The sequence below is a fragment of the Podarcis erhardii genome, assembly GCF_964252035.2.
Source record: "Podarcis erhardii genome assembly, chromosome: 3".
Lineage (NCBI taxonomy): Eukaryota > Metazoa > Chordata > Lepidosauria > Squamata > Lacertidae > Podarcis > Podarcis erhardii.
The window spans coordinates 3649315-3666782 of NC_138507.1; the positions used below are offsets into that span (position 1 = coordinate 3649315).

A 17468-nucleotide genomic window follows, 5' to 3' on the forward strand; every position below is an offset into this window, starting at 1 on the left:
GATCTAAACACATCATTGACTCAATATACATTGTAATGATTCTTTCTGTGTATGAAGTAATGCACTGGTGGTGCCATAATCTAGTAAACAAGGATGTACGGTAAGTGTTTTTAACTTGTTACTGCAGATGTTGAAGTGATAGGAAATCTTCTTGTTTTGAAAGTTGGACCCATTCCTTCCCTCCCCTGCCCCACTCATTTGCTGATTCCCGCATCTATTGAGGCATTGATGCTACTCAGCTGGTATTCCTGGAGATGATGTTATCACACGCCAACGGCCATTTAAATCTTCAGTATTTGCTTATGTTCAATTAGCATCACAGTGGAGATATAATTTCTGCAAATACTTCCTGTTGCATGTGCTCAGTTCTGGATTACCCAATAAGCAGACTAAGAATGTCCTTACGGAATCAGCAAAGCAGAGGCACCATAAAATAAATAATAAATGAGAGGATTTTTTTGTTGTTGAAAACTTTAATACAGTGGTACCTTGGGTTACAGACACTTCAGGTTACAGACGCTTCAGGTTACAGACTCCGCTAACCCAGAAATAGTACCTCAGGTTAAGAACTTTGCTTCAGGATGAGAACAGATATCGCGTGGTGGTGGTGCGGCAGCAGCAGGAGGCCCCATTAGCTAAAGTGGTGCTTCAGGTTAAGAACAGTTTCAGGTTAAGAACGAACCTCCAGAACGAATTAAGTTCTTAACCCGAGGTACCACTGTATTTCATATTTTTTAAAAAACACTGAAGTAGTCACTGCAGGGGAAATGTTTGTTAGACTTCCTTACACTCTACCCACTTTTCTCTTCCTTTTTTATTACTTCCCCCCACCTAGACCACAGGGCGTCCTACTCAAGTAGATAGCGGTAATGTGACGAAATCAGATCCCCATCATGTGTTGTAACAAAACTATGTCTTATTATTGATATAGTCCTCTGAGTTATGGATATAATCTTATTGAGTATTTGAAGAAACAGAAAATCAAGTGCTACATTACCTGTGCTGAGTTTGCAGAGGTCAGTTTCACGCTATTCTCTGTGGCTGCCCCTAAGCTGTGGCTCTCCTTCCCCACAAAAGTGCGACTGGCACATTCATGATACAGAATGCTGAAGACACACCCCTTGACCCCGACTTATTTTTATGGTTGTAACACAAACAGGCCTAAAGTGGCTGGGAACAGAAGAGCAAAAATGTATTATCATTACAAAGTTTAACGCTACAGTGGTACCTCGGGTTAAGAGTTTAATTCGTTCTGGAGGTCCGTTCTTAACCTGAAACTGTTCTTAACCTGAAGCACCACTGTAGCTAATGGGGCGATTTCTGTTCTTAACCCAAGGTATTATTTCTGGGTCAGCGGAGTCTGTAACCTGAAGCGTCTGTAACCTGAGGCACCACTGTAATTCATTTCACGACACAATATGACAATCCAATTGATTTGTTTTGATGATAGAGACATCCATTCATTGTAAATTAAACTTACAAAATTCTGAAACAGAATTTAAAAGCAAATCACTTGATACCAGTTGGCTAATACATATAAATCTGACTCTGGTTTTATAGATATGGGTACAGCTGCCCACAAACCTGACCAGGCTGTAACAGGTGTGGAGGAGGTGTCTGAAGTTACTCCTTTCTCCTAAGATGGAGGGGACACACAGAGAGACACCTTGTTCCCCATATTGTTCTGTCACCAAATGTAACCCAAGTCCAACTGTACAGTTAAACACACCCTTGTAAACCCCTCCACGGCCTTCTAACATCTGTTCTTTTTAACATCTGAAGCATTAATCAGGGCAATGCCTTTTCTCTTCCTGATGCAGAACTGCAGAGAGAAGGAAGCATTGAGGTGCTCATTAACATTTCAGACTCCGCCAGCAGATCACAGGGATCACACAGATACCGATCGTTGCCTCTCCTGACAGGAGCCGGCTATTGAGCCTCTTCCCATAAATGAGTCCTGGAGTTCCCGGATTGATAGTGCCAACTCTATGTCTCTTAGAAGGGAATTCCACAAGGTAGGAGGCTTAAAAAAAATGGTTCCACTGAGAAAAGTGAGAAATTTTATGGCTACTGCCGACTTGCCTGCAGAAGACATATCAAAAGATATATTGCCTTATACTGACTGCAAAGAAAGCCCAGTACTGTGAGAAAATTATGAAAAAACAAGCCAATGGCAGTGCGATAGGAACAGCACTGCACTTCAAAGACAAATTTCTGATATCTATGCTGTAATTGAAGTTGACGCTAATATGAAGAGGAGAGGTGAAGAAGCACCAGGTAGATTTTCTTTTCTAAACTATATGCACTTATCTGATGAACAATATATTCTCACAATGATGCAATATGGAATGATGGAACACAGTGTGTATTTCCAAGTGTGCGGAGGGTGTACAATGTATTTTTCTAATAAGTGCCCTGCCCTTTTCTCAGCTAAACAGAATAAAAAACTCTCAGGATGGACTTGATTCCCTTTCTGTGCTGTGTAGGGAAGCAGACATGCAGCGGCGGAGCAAGCGGATCGGGTTCTTGGGGCAGTGGGCGAGGCCAGCTGCTCGTGGGGCAAGCCGGGGCAGCACGCTCTGCGGGGCCTCCAAGGAGAAGAGTTTGGATTTGGTATCCCATTTTATCACTACCTTAGGGAGTCTCAAAGAGGCTCACAATCTCCTGTCCCTTCCTCCCCCACAAAAAAACACTCTGTGAGGTGAGTGAGGCTGAGAGACTTCAGAGAAGTGTGACTAGTCCAAGGTCACCCAGCAGCTGCATGTGGAGGAGTGGGGAAGCGAACCCGGTTCACCAGATTACGAGTCCACCGCTCCTCCCACTCAGTCGTCCTACAGCTGGGGGGAGGGAGGCAGCGGGAGGACCATTTAGGCAGCGTGGAGCCTGCGTGCGCCTAAGTCACCGTGTCTCTCCCAGGAGACACGTGTGGCTCGGGTGCACTGCAGGCCCTGCGTTGAGTGCCGCCCGGCATTATGTCACCCTGTCCCCAAGTGGTGGTCTGCCCCCACCGCACCCCCTTCCTCCGCCATTGCAGACATGCTTCATCAAGTCAGCTTCGATGAATTCATCCAGAATTTTGCAATCAGAAAATCTAGACAGAAAAGTGATTTTAATTTCAGCACACATGTAAGTTTCATGTCATTTGAAAAATATTATTTTATTTTATGGTTTCGTATTGCTTTTTTTAAAATCACATACAGGGTTGCTTAGGGCTTCTGTAGGTCTTAATTCAGCCCTTCCTGCACTTCTGTAACCTATTTAGGTAGAACATGACAATGGGGAAGCAAAAAATAGTAAGTAATATTGTAAGTAATTTCTTGATTTCTACAAGCTATAATGCTCAAAATCAAACATACGGCTAAAACAAGCTATATCTTGAATGCTTCTTGATAAGTAGTTGGCACAGGACCAATAATATATCATTTATACCTCACTTACTAGACTGAAGTTTTGCCTCTTGTTTTGGTTCTCTAACACAATATGCTCCAATATTTTGGCCACCTCATGAGAAGAGAAGACTCCCTGGAAAAGACCCTGATGTTGGGAAAGATGGAGGGCACAAGGAGAAGGGGACAACAGAGGATGAGATGGTTGGACAGTGTTCTCGAAGCTACCAGCATGAGTTTCACCAAACTGCGGGAGACAGTGGAAGACAGGAGTGCCTGGTGTGCTCTGGTCCAGGGGGTCATGAAGAGTCGGACAAGACTAAACGACTAAACAACAACAACACAATATGGGTTGGTTTGGGAAATAGTGAGAAGATTGGGCTGGGCTCCAATACTATGCTTGTCCTATGGAGTCAGGGGTCTGGAGGGTGGTCTCATTTCAGCATTGGTAGGCTTTCTTTCATCCACTTCTCTTTGAAAAGAAGAGCAATCCTTCCCACTTAAAAATCAGCGGCCAGGGTGTAGAATGAGGATTTATTGCAATCATGGCCTTATATTAAATTCTTAGATGGTTAAGTCCACAAACCCATTGTCCATGAACCCATTGTCCACAAACCCATTGTCAGTTTGCCTATTGCAAACTGAGTCTGAGTGGTCCCATTGTGTTAATTCTGGCTATGAAAAATATTAGTCATCTCCATAAATATATTTCTAAAAAAGAACACTTCCAAGTGTTCTTACAACTGAGGACCAGTGAAGGTGGCTTTTTGTGTGTTCAGACCCAGAGACCTCCCCCCTAAATAAACACACAATTGACTCAAATTTTAGTTTTGGTTTTTGGCAGAATTTAGGCCACAACTTTATTGATTACAGAAAGGTGAGTGGTTGCATGGACTCTGGTTCGACTAGCTCCCTGCACCCTTGCAGGTACCGTAGCACTGACCCAGAGCTCTATCATAGGTCAGCCAAGGGTGAACACCTGAGGTAGGTGAAAAGCCCAGGAGCAGACTCTGTCCACTCCCCAGATGCTCCCCTGGACTCAGGCATGGGCACAACCCCTTTTCGGGTTGAGTCCCTGGATTCCTTTACCGGAATACCCTTCACATAGGGATGGTGAGACCGTTCTCCCATCCCTATCACCTGAACCAGTGCCTATCCACAACCTTACAAGTTGTGACGATTTGCTACCCGGCAGGCGCAACCCAAATGGCAACAGCCAATCAGCCAAGTGGGGAAAATTCCTGCCATGCCCCTGTCCCAACGACAGACGACACACGACAGCATAGCAAGGTCAATTGCAAAATGGCCTAAAAGTAGGGAGAGGTGGGTGGGTGTTCTGATGCACGAGCCGAAAGAGGAATCTCTGGGTCATGTGCATAGGTATATATAGGTCCCTCGGTCCATTTAGACTGCACCCCATTGGCCAGATTAAACCCAGCAACGAGGGACCTACCAATCGGGTGTTGTGGCTGTCCAATATACCCACCTACAACCAGGAGGTCAGCCTCCAGGTCTCACCGCAACATGTGCCCTCTTTTAGGGTGGATACGCTATATAATCATTTTCACCACTGTGAAATAATGTTTAAAATTCATTTTATAGCAGGTATCTATTTGCGTTCCAATCTTGTGAATGGTTCAGCCTACAATATATGCTCAGGTTGCTATGACTAAAAGATTTTGTTAAAAGCAACCTATGTTTGGAACATTAAAAACACTGGTCTCTTCTCAGGCAAAATGTTATACTTCCTCCTGCCTCATAATATAAGAGGAAACTTTGTCTAGGACTGCCTCCACTGATTGCAATTAATTATATTAAAGAGATTATGAAACATTGTTGGTTACTTTGTCATTATGGAAACAATATGGGCTGCTGGAATTAGCTAATAAATGAAAAGGCATCAAAAACATATCAGGAAATCAGAAATGAAACAGCAATCCCCAAGTAAACCTCCCCATATTTGCAAACAAAAAAAAATATAGCCTTCAGATTATTTCAAAAACAGGGACAAATCTGGTGGAAAAACACCACTGAAACCTTAATGATTCAGGATCATAAGAATTTACTTAGTAGGTTGGGCCTAGGTGGAAGTCAGATGTGTTTGGGGCATTAAAGTGTGCCCAGCAACTGTGGTTTCCTCATGGCTCCTGCTCCAAGGGTTATCATAATCCATGGAGATGGGTTGGCAGCTGCAGAAGCTGGGGTGAGTGGCAGGTGTGGTGGCCTCATCAAGATCACCATGGTGTATGGCCTCTGGGAGCTGGGTGGGCATCCTGGCCAGCTTCCCCCACAACAATGTGCTGTTGACAGCCCCCTTTGAGGCAGCAGGGTTCAGTGGTTGCAGGCTCTGTGGGGGTTTCTCCTGGGTTCCCTACATTCCCCTTCTCCTCCCCCTATTGTGCAGCCCATCAGGGGGCAGTTTTCAGTCCTCCCTGCTCCATTCCAGGAATGCAGGGTGGTTTTTCTGTGGTGAAGGGGGGTAATTTTATCATACACACCCATTTTCTCTTTGGGGCAGGTTACTGTTAATGTTTGGGGCTCCTGTAAACATTTTATAGCCTTTGACAGGCTAAGAAGTTCCATAAATTATGATGGAAGGTAGATTCTGTGTGACTTTCCCATAGCCTCTTAAGTTCCCCCCTTGCCCATTTGTTTTTGAGGGTTATTGTGTGCCCTAGTACTTTGCATGCTTCATACTCTCAGGGAAGAAGGCTTATACCACTGGCTCCCTCCATACACCTCTCAGTTGTTTTATTGGAGCTACAGGAATTCCCCTACCAGCCAGTTGTTATACACCTACACTTTACAGGGATGCATACATACTGTACATGGTTACATGCACTACAAGTCATCCAATGGGGGCTGTGTGATGACAACCTTACATTTTTATGTATATAGGGAGAAAGGCAGCACACTTGGACAGTGAATGAAATAGTATGGACACAGAGGAATGTGCTTAAACAAACACACTCCAGTATACAGTTAGATTGTCCTCCTCTGGCCAGTGTCAGGCTAGCAGCAGGTACAATAAGTTTGTTTGATTTATTCTGCTGACCTGGGAGCCCCTTACCTTCTTGAGTCCCTAGTGGGACTTGGATACAGACATGCCGTTGTTGCTAAGGGTGCTCAGCACCTGCTGCCATCTGATAAAATATCACCTTCATGTTTTGGCTTTCTAAATTTATAGATGCTTGGATTATCTTTCAAGTCAGTGAAGCCAGGGCTGAAGGCACTTCCCCAGACAGTGGTCACCCTATTTGATGCAAGTCTTAGGAACCCTCACCTGGATTTACCACGCCTCACTTCCAGCGGGTGGGCCAGAAGTATTTAGATTGCCCTATGCCCAAGCCAATCCTCTTTCATCTGTATTCAATAAAACTGTGGCCTGTTTTGACCCCCAAACCAGTCTTATTTGTCTCTTATTTATATGGGTTGGGGAGCCCAACGCCTGGTCCCACAAGAGTCAGGGCCCCCCTCTTGTTTCTGGGCCCTTCTCTCTCCAACAACTCTAAATATACCTGCTTAGGGATCTTTCCTGTTTAGAGTAGCTGGCCCTCCAATATCTCACTGATGAAAATGGGTTACCAGTGTTATGCTCCCACAAAGGAACCAAATAAAACTAATGCCAACTCTTGTTTTTGTACTGCTTCACTGGGCTACAGCATCACACCAGAGAGACTTTTCTTGCCCGTTGCTGGGGAAAAGTTCAATACAAATGTGGGTCCGCATGTGTGTGTATAAATACATAAATAATGTGATGTGAAGAAACTCATGACAAAGCCAAGAAAGCAAACATTTCCTCATCCTCTGTACTTTGGTTGCTACGTTCCACTCTTGGTACACAAGCCACTTCGCAGACCTTGATAAACTGCAACAAAATTCTCTGATCATGTGCAGTCTCACATTCTAAACTCAATTAACTCATCGATTTTTATTCTCTTCCTGGCTTGAGAATTTTCACCTGTGTTATGTCAGGGTGGGCCCAGGTGTAGCAGCTGCTTATGCTGTGTTGATTTCATTTCGTTTGTCCGCCTTCCATTCACATTTAATCAGCCATACATTGTGTCCTTCTTGGGATCTTTTGCATCTCTGTGTCTGTTATTTTTCCTGCGACTGTAAGACCCTACTCCCAACTTCCATTCCTCCTCATTAGGCAAAAAGAAAGAATGAAAACATCCATGCATGCAAGACTTTTTATGAGTTTTCCGATTCAAAAGCAAATCAACAAATTTCATTTGGAGGGGATTTGTCAGAAGATGCTAGAGGATGAAAATTAAACGAGAATGCAGAGTTCACCGAAGATCACGTAGGGGACCCCCTATTTTATTTCAGTCTGACAATAGCAAGCAGCAGCACAGTCATTCGCAAGGCTGCCCTTGCACCCTTGCGATTGCACGGCCTCATCACAGTTGATGTACTTATTATAATGTTTGCAAGGATTGGCTGAAAATGAAAAGGACAAGAACACATCAGAGTTAACAAAAGCAAAATGCCCCTGTGATTCAAACTCAAGAGATGCTTTCATTCTTAGTTGCTATAGTGGAGGTGATTTACAAGAAAAAGCCCCCCCCCCACTTAAAACATTATTTAGCAGTTGTTTTAATGAATGTAGGAACTGAATTAGTAATTAGTTTAGCAATCCTGGCTGTAACCCAGAATAAATTGGGCAAGTTTGTAAGGGTGGATGTGCAGGTCATGAGAACATTTACATAGACATCCTGCAACCACCTACAGAATAAGGAAGGTTATGGGGTCTACAATCTTGTGCACATCTACTCAGGAATAAGCTTCCATAAAATTTACTGGAATCCATTCTTATTAAGTGCCCTTTCCAAAGTACAAAAAGGCATTATGATAATATTTGAAGTTATTTCTACTCACTGCATAATCCATTGTCGCATGAGCCAGGGCAGTCCGCACAAGGTGACCCAGACTTATATGGGGTTTGAAGTGATCCTACTATGTTCCCTCTGGAATGATGATAGTGAAAGAGTAAACAAGGATATATTTGACTAGAATGATCGTATAATCTCAGTAAATGATTTTCTTAATTAGAAAAGTTCTATTCCATTTATTTAATCAATGAACTTATAGCACAAATATTCTGCAATGTGAGGAGGAGGAGGGCTGTGAACTGGTTTCAGCTAAAGCCTTCAGCCTGAATTGAATTAAGGTTAATTCAGGTAGACCTGGGCTTTGGATGAGTTGGGTGGAGACAGCACTGATAGGATCACCCTCCCAGAGTGTTTGGGCTGTCAGGAGAAGGGACATTGTGTGGGAAGAAGGAACTTTGGCCGCACTCCTCTTCCCAGCAGGGGAACACAGCCAGGTGGGCAAACTGAGCAGGAGTGAACACGTCTGTGCCTGCGGTGCAGCTGTGGGGGGGGGGGGCGAGAGGAGGAGACGCAGTATCTTCTTTGCCTCCCAAATATATGTTCAATTAGGCCTATTACTATGAGTTGTTCTATTCAAGTCCAGGAAAATGTAGACCGGCCAACTAACTCTTCAAATGACAAAATCCAGCACCTGGTGGGGCTTGAATGGCTGGGAGAAAGGCTAATTAGGTCTCTGGGTTGGTGGTGCCCACACCTGGTTTACAACAAGCTTAAAGAATTAGACTAAATGAGAACATTATTTTCTGAGGCACTGTGGCTCACTTAATGTTGAAGATGCTGCAGGTGCGTATTGGTGGATGACAGAAGCCATGGGCACTAAGAGAGGAGAGCTGCAAGGAGTGGGAGCACAGCCCTTTGCTTCCTTCAGCAGCAATATGAAGGTAAGGTTAAACTGGATTCACCAGTGCCCCAAACCGTAATGGGTGGTGAAATTAGGGAGGGCCTGTCACTGAATATTCATCAGAGGAGGAGTGAAAATCTCCAGCTGTTCAGAGGACCCAATAAATAAATAAAGTTTTCCATAGATTGCCAGAAAATTCTTTTCTGAGGTGTTCTGACTCAGCCCTTTAAAAAAAATCCACTGTTGTTTCCTGATTTCCTGGCAAATGGCTTAAAGCTAATAGGAACGACCTGGCTGTTTTTGTTTTCTAGTTGGTTGGCAACCATTGACATGCTGAGTTAATACATTACTAGTGTGTTGCCCATGCATCCTGTGGTTCTTAATGAAGTTGTTTCATTCTGTTTTTATAGTATAATGCCTTTTTATTTATGTTTTAAATGTGTTGTAAGTCCCTTAGAGACCTTGGGTAAGAAATGACTAAGAGGTTTAATGACGGACTGACTGAATGATACTTACGCAGGGCAGTACTGGCAAACGTAGTAGTATTTTAGGGAATTTTGAGGGCACTGGTTCATAGAGCAACCGACTTTGTAAGACCTGTACCAAACCACCTGTAGATATAAAAACATCCACACAAGAAAAACAGTTAGAATCTAACTGTTTTGAGCCAGGAAAACATTCATCTGACAATACCATTTAAACTCCCCCCCACAAAAATAAATCAACCACCACTTTGTGTTGTGTATAATTAGGAGCACCTTGAAAAGGAGTACGATACTAAAGAAATAAACAATTTCCAGATAACAATTTCAATCATTTTCTTCCTCAGGCAGTAGCTGCTCAGAAATAGCTCACTTGGTAGATCATGAGAGTCTTAATCTCAGGGTCGTGGATTCAAGCCTCACCTTGGGCAAAAGATTCCTGCATTGCAGGGGATTAGACCAGGGGCCAACTCACAAGAGACTGCGATCAACTCACAGAGTTAAAAACTGGCAGTGATCTACCCCCGTTTTGGGGGTTCAAGTCAAAGTTGTTGAGCTTTTTCTAGAAGAGCCAAAGTTGTTGAGCTTCTGGGGGGAGCAGTGATAATCTACCAGTGATCTAACACAAACACCCAGTGATCTACTGGTGGGTCACGATCTATCTGTTGGACATGCCTGGACTAGATGATCCCCACGGTCCCTTCCTACTCTACAGTTCTGTCAGTCTATGATTCTATATACAGCTGTGAATAGGAATGGCCTCATGGGTGCCTGAAGAACCCACAGAAGCAAAAGTGTAGGAGAGAGAATGATGATCCAGTATCTGAACTTCCTGTGTGAAAACTATGAATAGGAATATGTGCGAGAGGCTGACCTTGCCCAAAATGACCCACCAAACCAAAAGCAGTCTACCTGCCATGTGATGTGTCCCCTGTTGGGGGCACAAGAACCTTCCTTGGTTTCTTTATCTTTTCTTTTGCGCAGTCCCCGTAGTGTGGTGGGAGAGCTGAAAATAATGCCAATGTATTTCACATCTGGCAACCAACACACCCTTTGGCTTCAGATAGTACATGGGTAGACTGTACAGGGCGCCTCTCAGGTGCTATGCTAAGGGAGGTGTTCATGGTGAGTTCCAGCACCTCTCTTTCCAGAAAAATGGCAATACTGCAGACGAGTCTAAAAAGCCCAGGACACAAATTTTCACAGCCCACCAGCAACTATGGTGGCTCATTTACCAGAACTAATGCATTTAGTGTTAATTCTGAAGTCTATAGTTGATTCTGACCAAATTAAGCCTCCTAGGAGCCACTATAGCTGCCAGAGGGCCATGAAAATTTGTATCCCAGACATTTTAGATTTGTCTAAATATGGATTTCTTTTTTCCAGCTCTCGTACCCCACTACAGGCAGCAGCAAGCCAAGATGCAAGTGGGCTGTCAGACATGGATTGAGTAGCTAAACCATGCACTTGACAAAGATACAAAACGGTGTTTGAGTTACCTGGGTATAATGGCCAACTTTGGCTCCTGCAGGGACCGCTCCAACACCGTACTGGAAATCTTTCACTTCGTTGTACCACTCTTGAATTACTTTAGACCATGGCATAGGGCCACTTGACATGAGCAAATTTTCACCACATGTGAATCCATCTAGAAGTGGAGACGGTTAACATTAACAAAAGTCATGATTAGTGATTCGGGGAATTCTATAAACAAGGGGAGCTCTTCAATGCTTTGGAGGAACATGCTACAACCAGTAAAACTTGCGTATTCCAAGCAGGATTTGTGTCCCCCCCCCCTGCAGATCTGTCTGCTTAAGTAAATCTGTATACATTTGTATGTACAACAATAGTTGCAAAGCAAAAGGTATAGTGCGCTCTCTCTCTCTCTTCACCCCCATAACAGAGTATTTCAACAATTCAAGAAAGGGAGTAAACAACTGAGCATATTCAACATAAGTGAAGGAGATTATTCCTATTATTTATTAAATATGTTAGTTGCTTTATCTTACCCACGACAACCTAAAGTGACTTCCAACCAGCCAACCAATCAGGCAGCCACACAGCTCCCACCCCACCATGACACTAGCTAAACCATAAAACCAAGAAGAAAAAGAAATACATTAAAAAATCCCACCCATTTCTAAAAGGCCATAGATAGTTAAAGGCCAATTATAGTTAAAGAGGTAGGGGTTGGGGAGTAGAAATGTTAACCATTATTAGTAGCAGTGCAGTATTCCTGTTATTATTAGCATTCCTGTTATTGTTTTTAAGTGTGTACAGGTAATAGCTTCTTGCTAAACACAATAAACCAATCTGACTGATAGCGCTAAGGTTATAGAGGAAAGTTTTTGCCGGGCTCCTAAAAATATATAATGGTGGTTCCAGTTGAGCCTCTTTGCATAGAGCAGTCCGCAAAATGGGGAGCCACTCCAGAAAAGGCCTAATCTCGAATTTACACCATCTAGACCTTTCATGGTGTGACACATGAAGAAGTGTCTCAAGCGATGATCACAGGTATATAAAGAAAAATAAAGATGTAGAGAAAAATATTAAAGAAACTTGTGCAAAAGAGGCAACACTGTACAGCAGTTTACCAAGATAAGGGAAAAATGGCCGATCAAAAGCCTCATAATCAAGAACAGCACAATATGAAAAGACATTTGCCATCAGTTACTAAATAAGTTACATAAATCAACAGAGAGCCACAAAGTCCACTTCCCCTCTGAGAACCTGGAGTTGGTGGGTCAGTTTCTTTGACCATAAATAATGCTTTAAAAAAACAGATCATAATAGAGTATGTGGAAGCAGGGCTTTTTTTCCAGCTGGAACTCAAGTGAGTCCCATGCCCATTCTCAGAGAACGAGGGAGTATGCATCATTGGTGTAAAACAGTGGTGTCCAAACTTTTTTCAAAGAGGGCCAGATTTGATGAAGTGAAGGGCCGTGAGGGCTGGCCAAAGGGCCGACCAAAGTTGTTGAGGTTTTTTGGGGATTCCCCCCCAGGCCAGATTAGGCTCCCGAAACGGACTTTGGACACGCGTGGTGTAAAGTGTGTGTACAGACAAACCGTGGCGGAGCATATGCTAGTTCTGCCCAGGGCGGGATGCACCCCTGAGGGGTGTGGGGTGCAGAGGGTGCCCTCCCAGGTGCAGGATAGCCACTTGGGTGCACAGAGTGGCACGCGCACCCTGCAGCCGGGGGGTGGAGCGAGTCACCCATGGTGGACATTCAGTGTCCCGCCTGCCTGCGACTCCCAAGTCTCGAAACAAAGGGGAAGGGAGAAATGACAATGGCAAAGCGGTGCAGCTCCCCCTTCCTCCTACGGCTCGGGGTAGGCTTAGGAGTTGCGGGCGGATGGCGTGCCAAATGTCACCCCCCTCAGCGAAGACACCACACCCAGGGTGGTCCACCCCCACCACACACCCCTTCCTCCACTCCTGCAGACAAAGCGTAGCTGGTCAGAACTGAGTGTGGAATTCTGACCTCAAATTTTTGAAAGAACCAGAACATTCCACTGTTCCTCTTTTAGTGGCATTCCTCCAGTATTTTCAGTATTATCTGCAGAATGACAATAGCAGGGTTGCTGAAGAGTTAGTGAATGGTGACTAAATGTGGATTATATTTCAGATCTCTAAATTATTTCTACAATGCTTAGTGAAAGCTATACTTGCCAGCAGTTCTTTGTTCTTTTTGGCTGTGTTCATATTTACATCTACTTGCCCAGTTTCTGGCATTTGCTTCCGCAGCACCACTCCATTCCTATAAGAAAAATATATGTATTAAACATGAGACTGGATCCAAAATGTAAAAATGGAGAGGCTCATATTTGTCTGATCATTCTCACCTTTCAGCTCTCTTAAAAAAAACTTGTGTGTTTTTTTAATGATAGTTATTCTCAGTCATGGTTTGAATACATGAAACAAAATCAAAGTGTGCAGTCTTTTCCCTCTTGGGCTTAGTATTACATCTGCCTGACTCATGTCAGTCATGGTTAATGGCAACAGCCAGCTTTCAAACATGCTGAGTTAGGTGCTCTCAGATACTACCTGGGTTGTGTGCACGTTTTTGTTTTCTTCTTCCTGATCCATGCCAACCATACGTAACAGTAGTTACCAGGATCCGTAAACCCACTTCAAACCAAGGTTAAAATGCTGAATTAGGTGCTCTTAGCTACTACTTAGCTTCTGAGAAAAATGCATATTCATTGTCCATGTAGTGGACAATGAATGCTTTTAATCGTATATATGAATTAAATAAGTTAATGTTATTGTGTATTTTAATTATAGATTGGGTTTATAGTTGCAAATCATGTAGTAGCCACTAGGGAATATAAATCAATAAATAATAAAAGATATGTATAAACTAGCGCATGCAATTTTCTGCCAGCCAGAAAGCGTAGTAAACCTTTAAAACACTTACCATCTTCAGCATGTTGCTTGCTGGTGGCTGCACTCCTCTCCGCAGGGCATTGTGCTTGTCAAGAATTTCCTGTCGCTCACCTGGTCCAACCCCTTGTGCATGTGCCTAAAGTGAGAGAGAGAGTATTTTTTTCTTGTATTTATTTATATGATTATATTTTTCATTACACCAATGTAATTTTAGCATACTTTCACTAAGAATCTTGGACATGCTTAAAAAGTGTGCAATTGCTTCTGTCAGGCTCTTCTGCCATAAATGAAACATCAGTTGTCAACTAAAATTGAAGGGATGTATTTTAAGTGTTCTGTGATAGTGTAGCTGACCATTTTTTTTTTTGGTTTGGATTTGATATCCCGCCTTTCACTCCCTTTAAGGAGTCTCAAAGCAGCTCACATTCTCCTTTCCCTTCTTCCCCCACAACAAACACTCTGTGGAGTGAGGGGGGCTGAGAGACTTCAAAAAAGTGTGACTGGCTCAAGGTCACCCAGCAGCTGCATGTGGAGGAGCGGAGACGCGAACCCGGTTCCCCAGATTAGGAGACTACCGCTCTTAACCACTACACCACACTGGCTCTCAGAGGAGCAGATCAACAGGTCCTCCAGTTGGGTGATGTGGAGGCGTCAACATGTCTCTGGACTCCTCTGGATAAATCCACTACTGAAAACTATGAGAAACTTAGCATTACTTTTAGTAGGATATGTAACTGGACCATCCTTCCATCATGTTTTAAGGTTAACCCAAGTTAATTGCATTTGTTTTTTCACTTCAGTGTGTTTATGGATGAAGCAGTCAAAAGCATTTTGGCTTATTAAAGTGAAGGTTTAGTTGGCCCAACTAAATCTTGTATTTGAAAACAATCCAGCTAACTTTAGTAACTTTTCATGTCCCACTGACTGAGACTGTTTAGCATCTCTCAGTACTGCTACACTACATAACGTAAAAAACTTACTCTTGAAGCAGGCTGTTGCAGCAGAGCAGCAAAACTCAGCAACACGATGAGCAGGATCATCTCTGAAAACAAAATAACACTGGAGAGATTATCTTAGAGTTTCTGTTTAGATAAAGAGCGTACTTATTGAAACATGGTGCCACTCTTCTGAGTAGTAGTTTACATTTCAAATTGCTCATGTGGCACCAGCTGAGAACTAGATTTGTACCTCCTGGAATAGGAGTGCCGCAGGCAAGTGTCTCTGATCCAGAGTCACCACTTTGCATCTGACTCCACCCCACTAAACTATTTTGCTTCTGTCTCTGGTTAGTGGACATAGTGGCTGCACTGAAAAACACCACCTGAGCCCTTCAAATTTCCTTTATTATGCAGCCATCCTTTCCTTTCTTTTCCCCTGCAGTTCACTGAATTGCCCCTCAATTTGCTCTGGAGGGGCTCCCATCACCCTGGAACAGATTCTGTGAGTAAGTATGGGGCTGCAGCAGGAGGAGAAGAAAGTGAACTCCCATTTTTTAAATCTGTTCTGCAACAGAAATCTCTTCCAGTACATGCTAAAATTCACAGGTGGTACAATCACAGGTTCTCAACTAGGTCCTTTCAGCCACACTGATATCATGCTGGCAGCTGATTAATGGCTTGTTTCTGTGCACTGCTCTGGTTTTGGTGTTTCGTTGCACCAGAAGTGGCTTAGTCATGCTGGCCACCTGACCCGGAAAAACTGTCTGCGGACAAATGTCAGCTCCCTCGGCCTGTAAAGCGAGATGAGCACCAGAACCCCAGAGTCATTTGTCACTGGATTTAACTATAAGGGGCCCTTTACCTTTTACCTTATATCCTGGATGGATGTACTTGGCTATGAAGACTGCCTCTAGGGCGGAGCTTCTAAGAAGAGAAGAAGAAGAGTTTGGATTTGATATCCCGCTTTATCACTACCCTAAGGAGTCTCAAAGCGACTAACATTCTCCTTTCCCTTCCTCCCCCACAGCAAACACTCTGTGAGGTGAGTGGGGCTGAGAGACTTCAGAGAAGTGTGACTGGCCCAAGGTCACCCAGCAGCTGCATGTGGAGGAGCGGGGATGCGAACCCGGTTCCCCAGATTACGAGTCCACCTCTCCTAACCACTACACCACACTGGCTCTAAGCCATATACCTTCCACTTCTCTTCACATCTATGGACACTGGACCACTCTACAGTAATGGTAAATTCACTTAGGTCGCTTTTATGGCACTAGCACAATACTTAGAGAGTCCTCATCTTTGAGGGTGTGGAATTGTCCTCCCAGTTCTTGAACATCACATTGAGACTGCTTGGTGTTTACGGGTCTTCTGTTTTGTAGGAAGGAGTCTGGCTTCAAAGTGTGTGAGCTACGCTTTTCTGTGGTTTACCTCAGTGTGAGAGCCAGTGTGGAGTAGTGGTTAAGAGCGGTAGTCTCGTAATCTGGGGAACCGGGTTCGCTTCCCCGCTCCTCCACCTGCAGCTGCTGGGTGACCTTGGGCCAGTCATACTTCTTTGAAGTCTCTCAGCCCCACTCACCTCACAGAGTGTTTGTTGTGGGGGAGGAAGGGAAAGGAGATTATTAGCCGCTTTGAGACTCCTGAAGGGGAGTGAAAGGCGGGATATCAAATCCAAACTCTTCCTCTTCTTGGATGACCCATAAAGGACACAACCTTGTGCCAAAATGGTGTGACTGTAGTTCATCTCTGGACCAGGGTGCCAGAATGCATAGGATCACAAGTAGTAAAATAAAGTGGGAAATAGGGCATATGTTATGTGTTCACTAGCTGAACTCTTTTACTAGCTGAACCTCTTATGGAGAAGTATAGAAGGATTAGAATGAGTAGAACTGTCTTGAGGCAAAAAGAAAGGGAAACAAGGATATGTTTAAATGTGTGAAGGTGTAGCTATACTACGAATACAGTCCAGTGCAGTTCACTTCCAAGAAGGTTTCCTTGATACTCATACCTACTGATAACAGGGTTACCATACATCCGGAATTTCCCGGACATACCTGGGATCCGGCTGTCGGGAACAGTGCCTGGGAGCAAATCACACAACAACTTTGCCCCCTCCCCCCACACAGCTCAACAACTTTGCCTAATAGAGCTCAACAGCTTTTGTGTCTGGATTTTCATGAAATATGGTAACCCTAGTATGTTTTATGAAATAAGTACATAAATAATAGAAATTTGATCAATAAGTTGTAACCTCCTGAGCTAACTTAAATTGTTTAACTCTGCTAATAAACTTCATATAGCAGATTATGGGATATAGCAGACTATGGTATAAAACTGGCACCCTACCTCCCAAAATCTTACCTTTCTCCTTGTTTCTAGTAAGACTGGAATAACCTTCTTTGTAGATTTGCAAAGAATTGATTGGTTACAGATCATGAGTGGTTTGCTTAGGTATTGGTTCCTGACTAGCTGCATCTGACCTTGGCAGGGCAGCACTGACGACTGGACACTGGCAGAGGTCAGTAAGGGAAAACATTCTGGG

At 43.8% G+C, this 17468-nt stretch overlaps 1 protein-coding gene and 1 long non-coding RNA gene across 2 annotated transcripts; both read right to left on the bottom strand.

Annotated features, from left to right (window-relative positions):
- Window positions 1-7475: 7475 nt before the first annotated feature.
- LOC309338714 (serotriflin-like) lies at window positions 7476-12555 on the bottom strand. The gene is made up of 5 exons (XM_081856029.1): window positions 12335-12555; window positions 11104-11252; window positions 9639-9733; window positions 8268-8356; window positions 7476-7829 (listed from the first exon to the last, which is right to left on the bottom strand). The coding sequence occupies exons 1-5, from the start codon at window positions 12480-12482 to the stop codon at window positions 7705-7707; spliced, it is 606 nt and encodes a 201-aa protein (XP_081712155.1). The 5' UTR covers window positions 12483-12555; the 3' UTR covers window positions 7476-7704.
- Window positions 12556-13269: 714 nt separating this feature from the next.
- LOC309338715 lies at window positions 13270-15092 on the bottom strand. The gene is made up of 3 exons (XR_014155031.1): window positions 14972-15092; window positions 14023-14127; window positions 13270-13362 (listed from the first exon to the last, which is right to left on the bottom strand). It is a non-coding gene; the product is annotated as an uncharacterized lncRNA (long non-coding RNA).
- Window positions 15093-17468: the final 2376 nt, after the last annotated feature.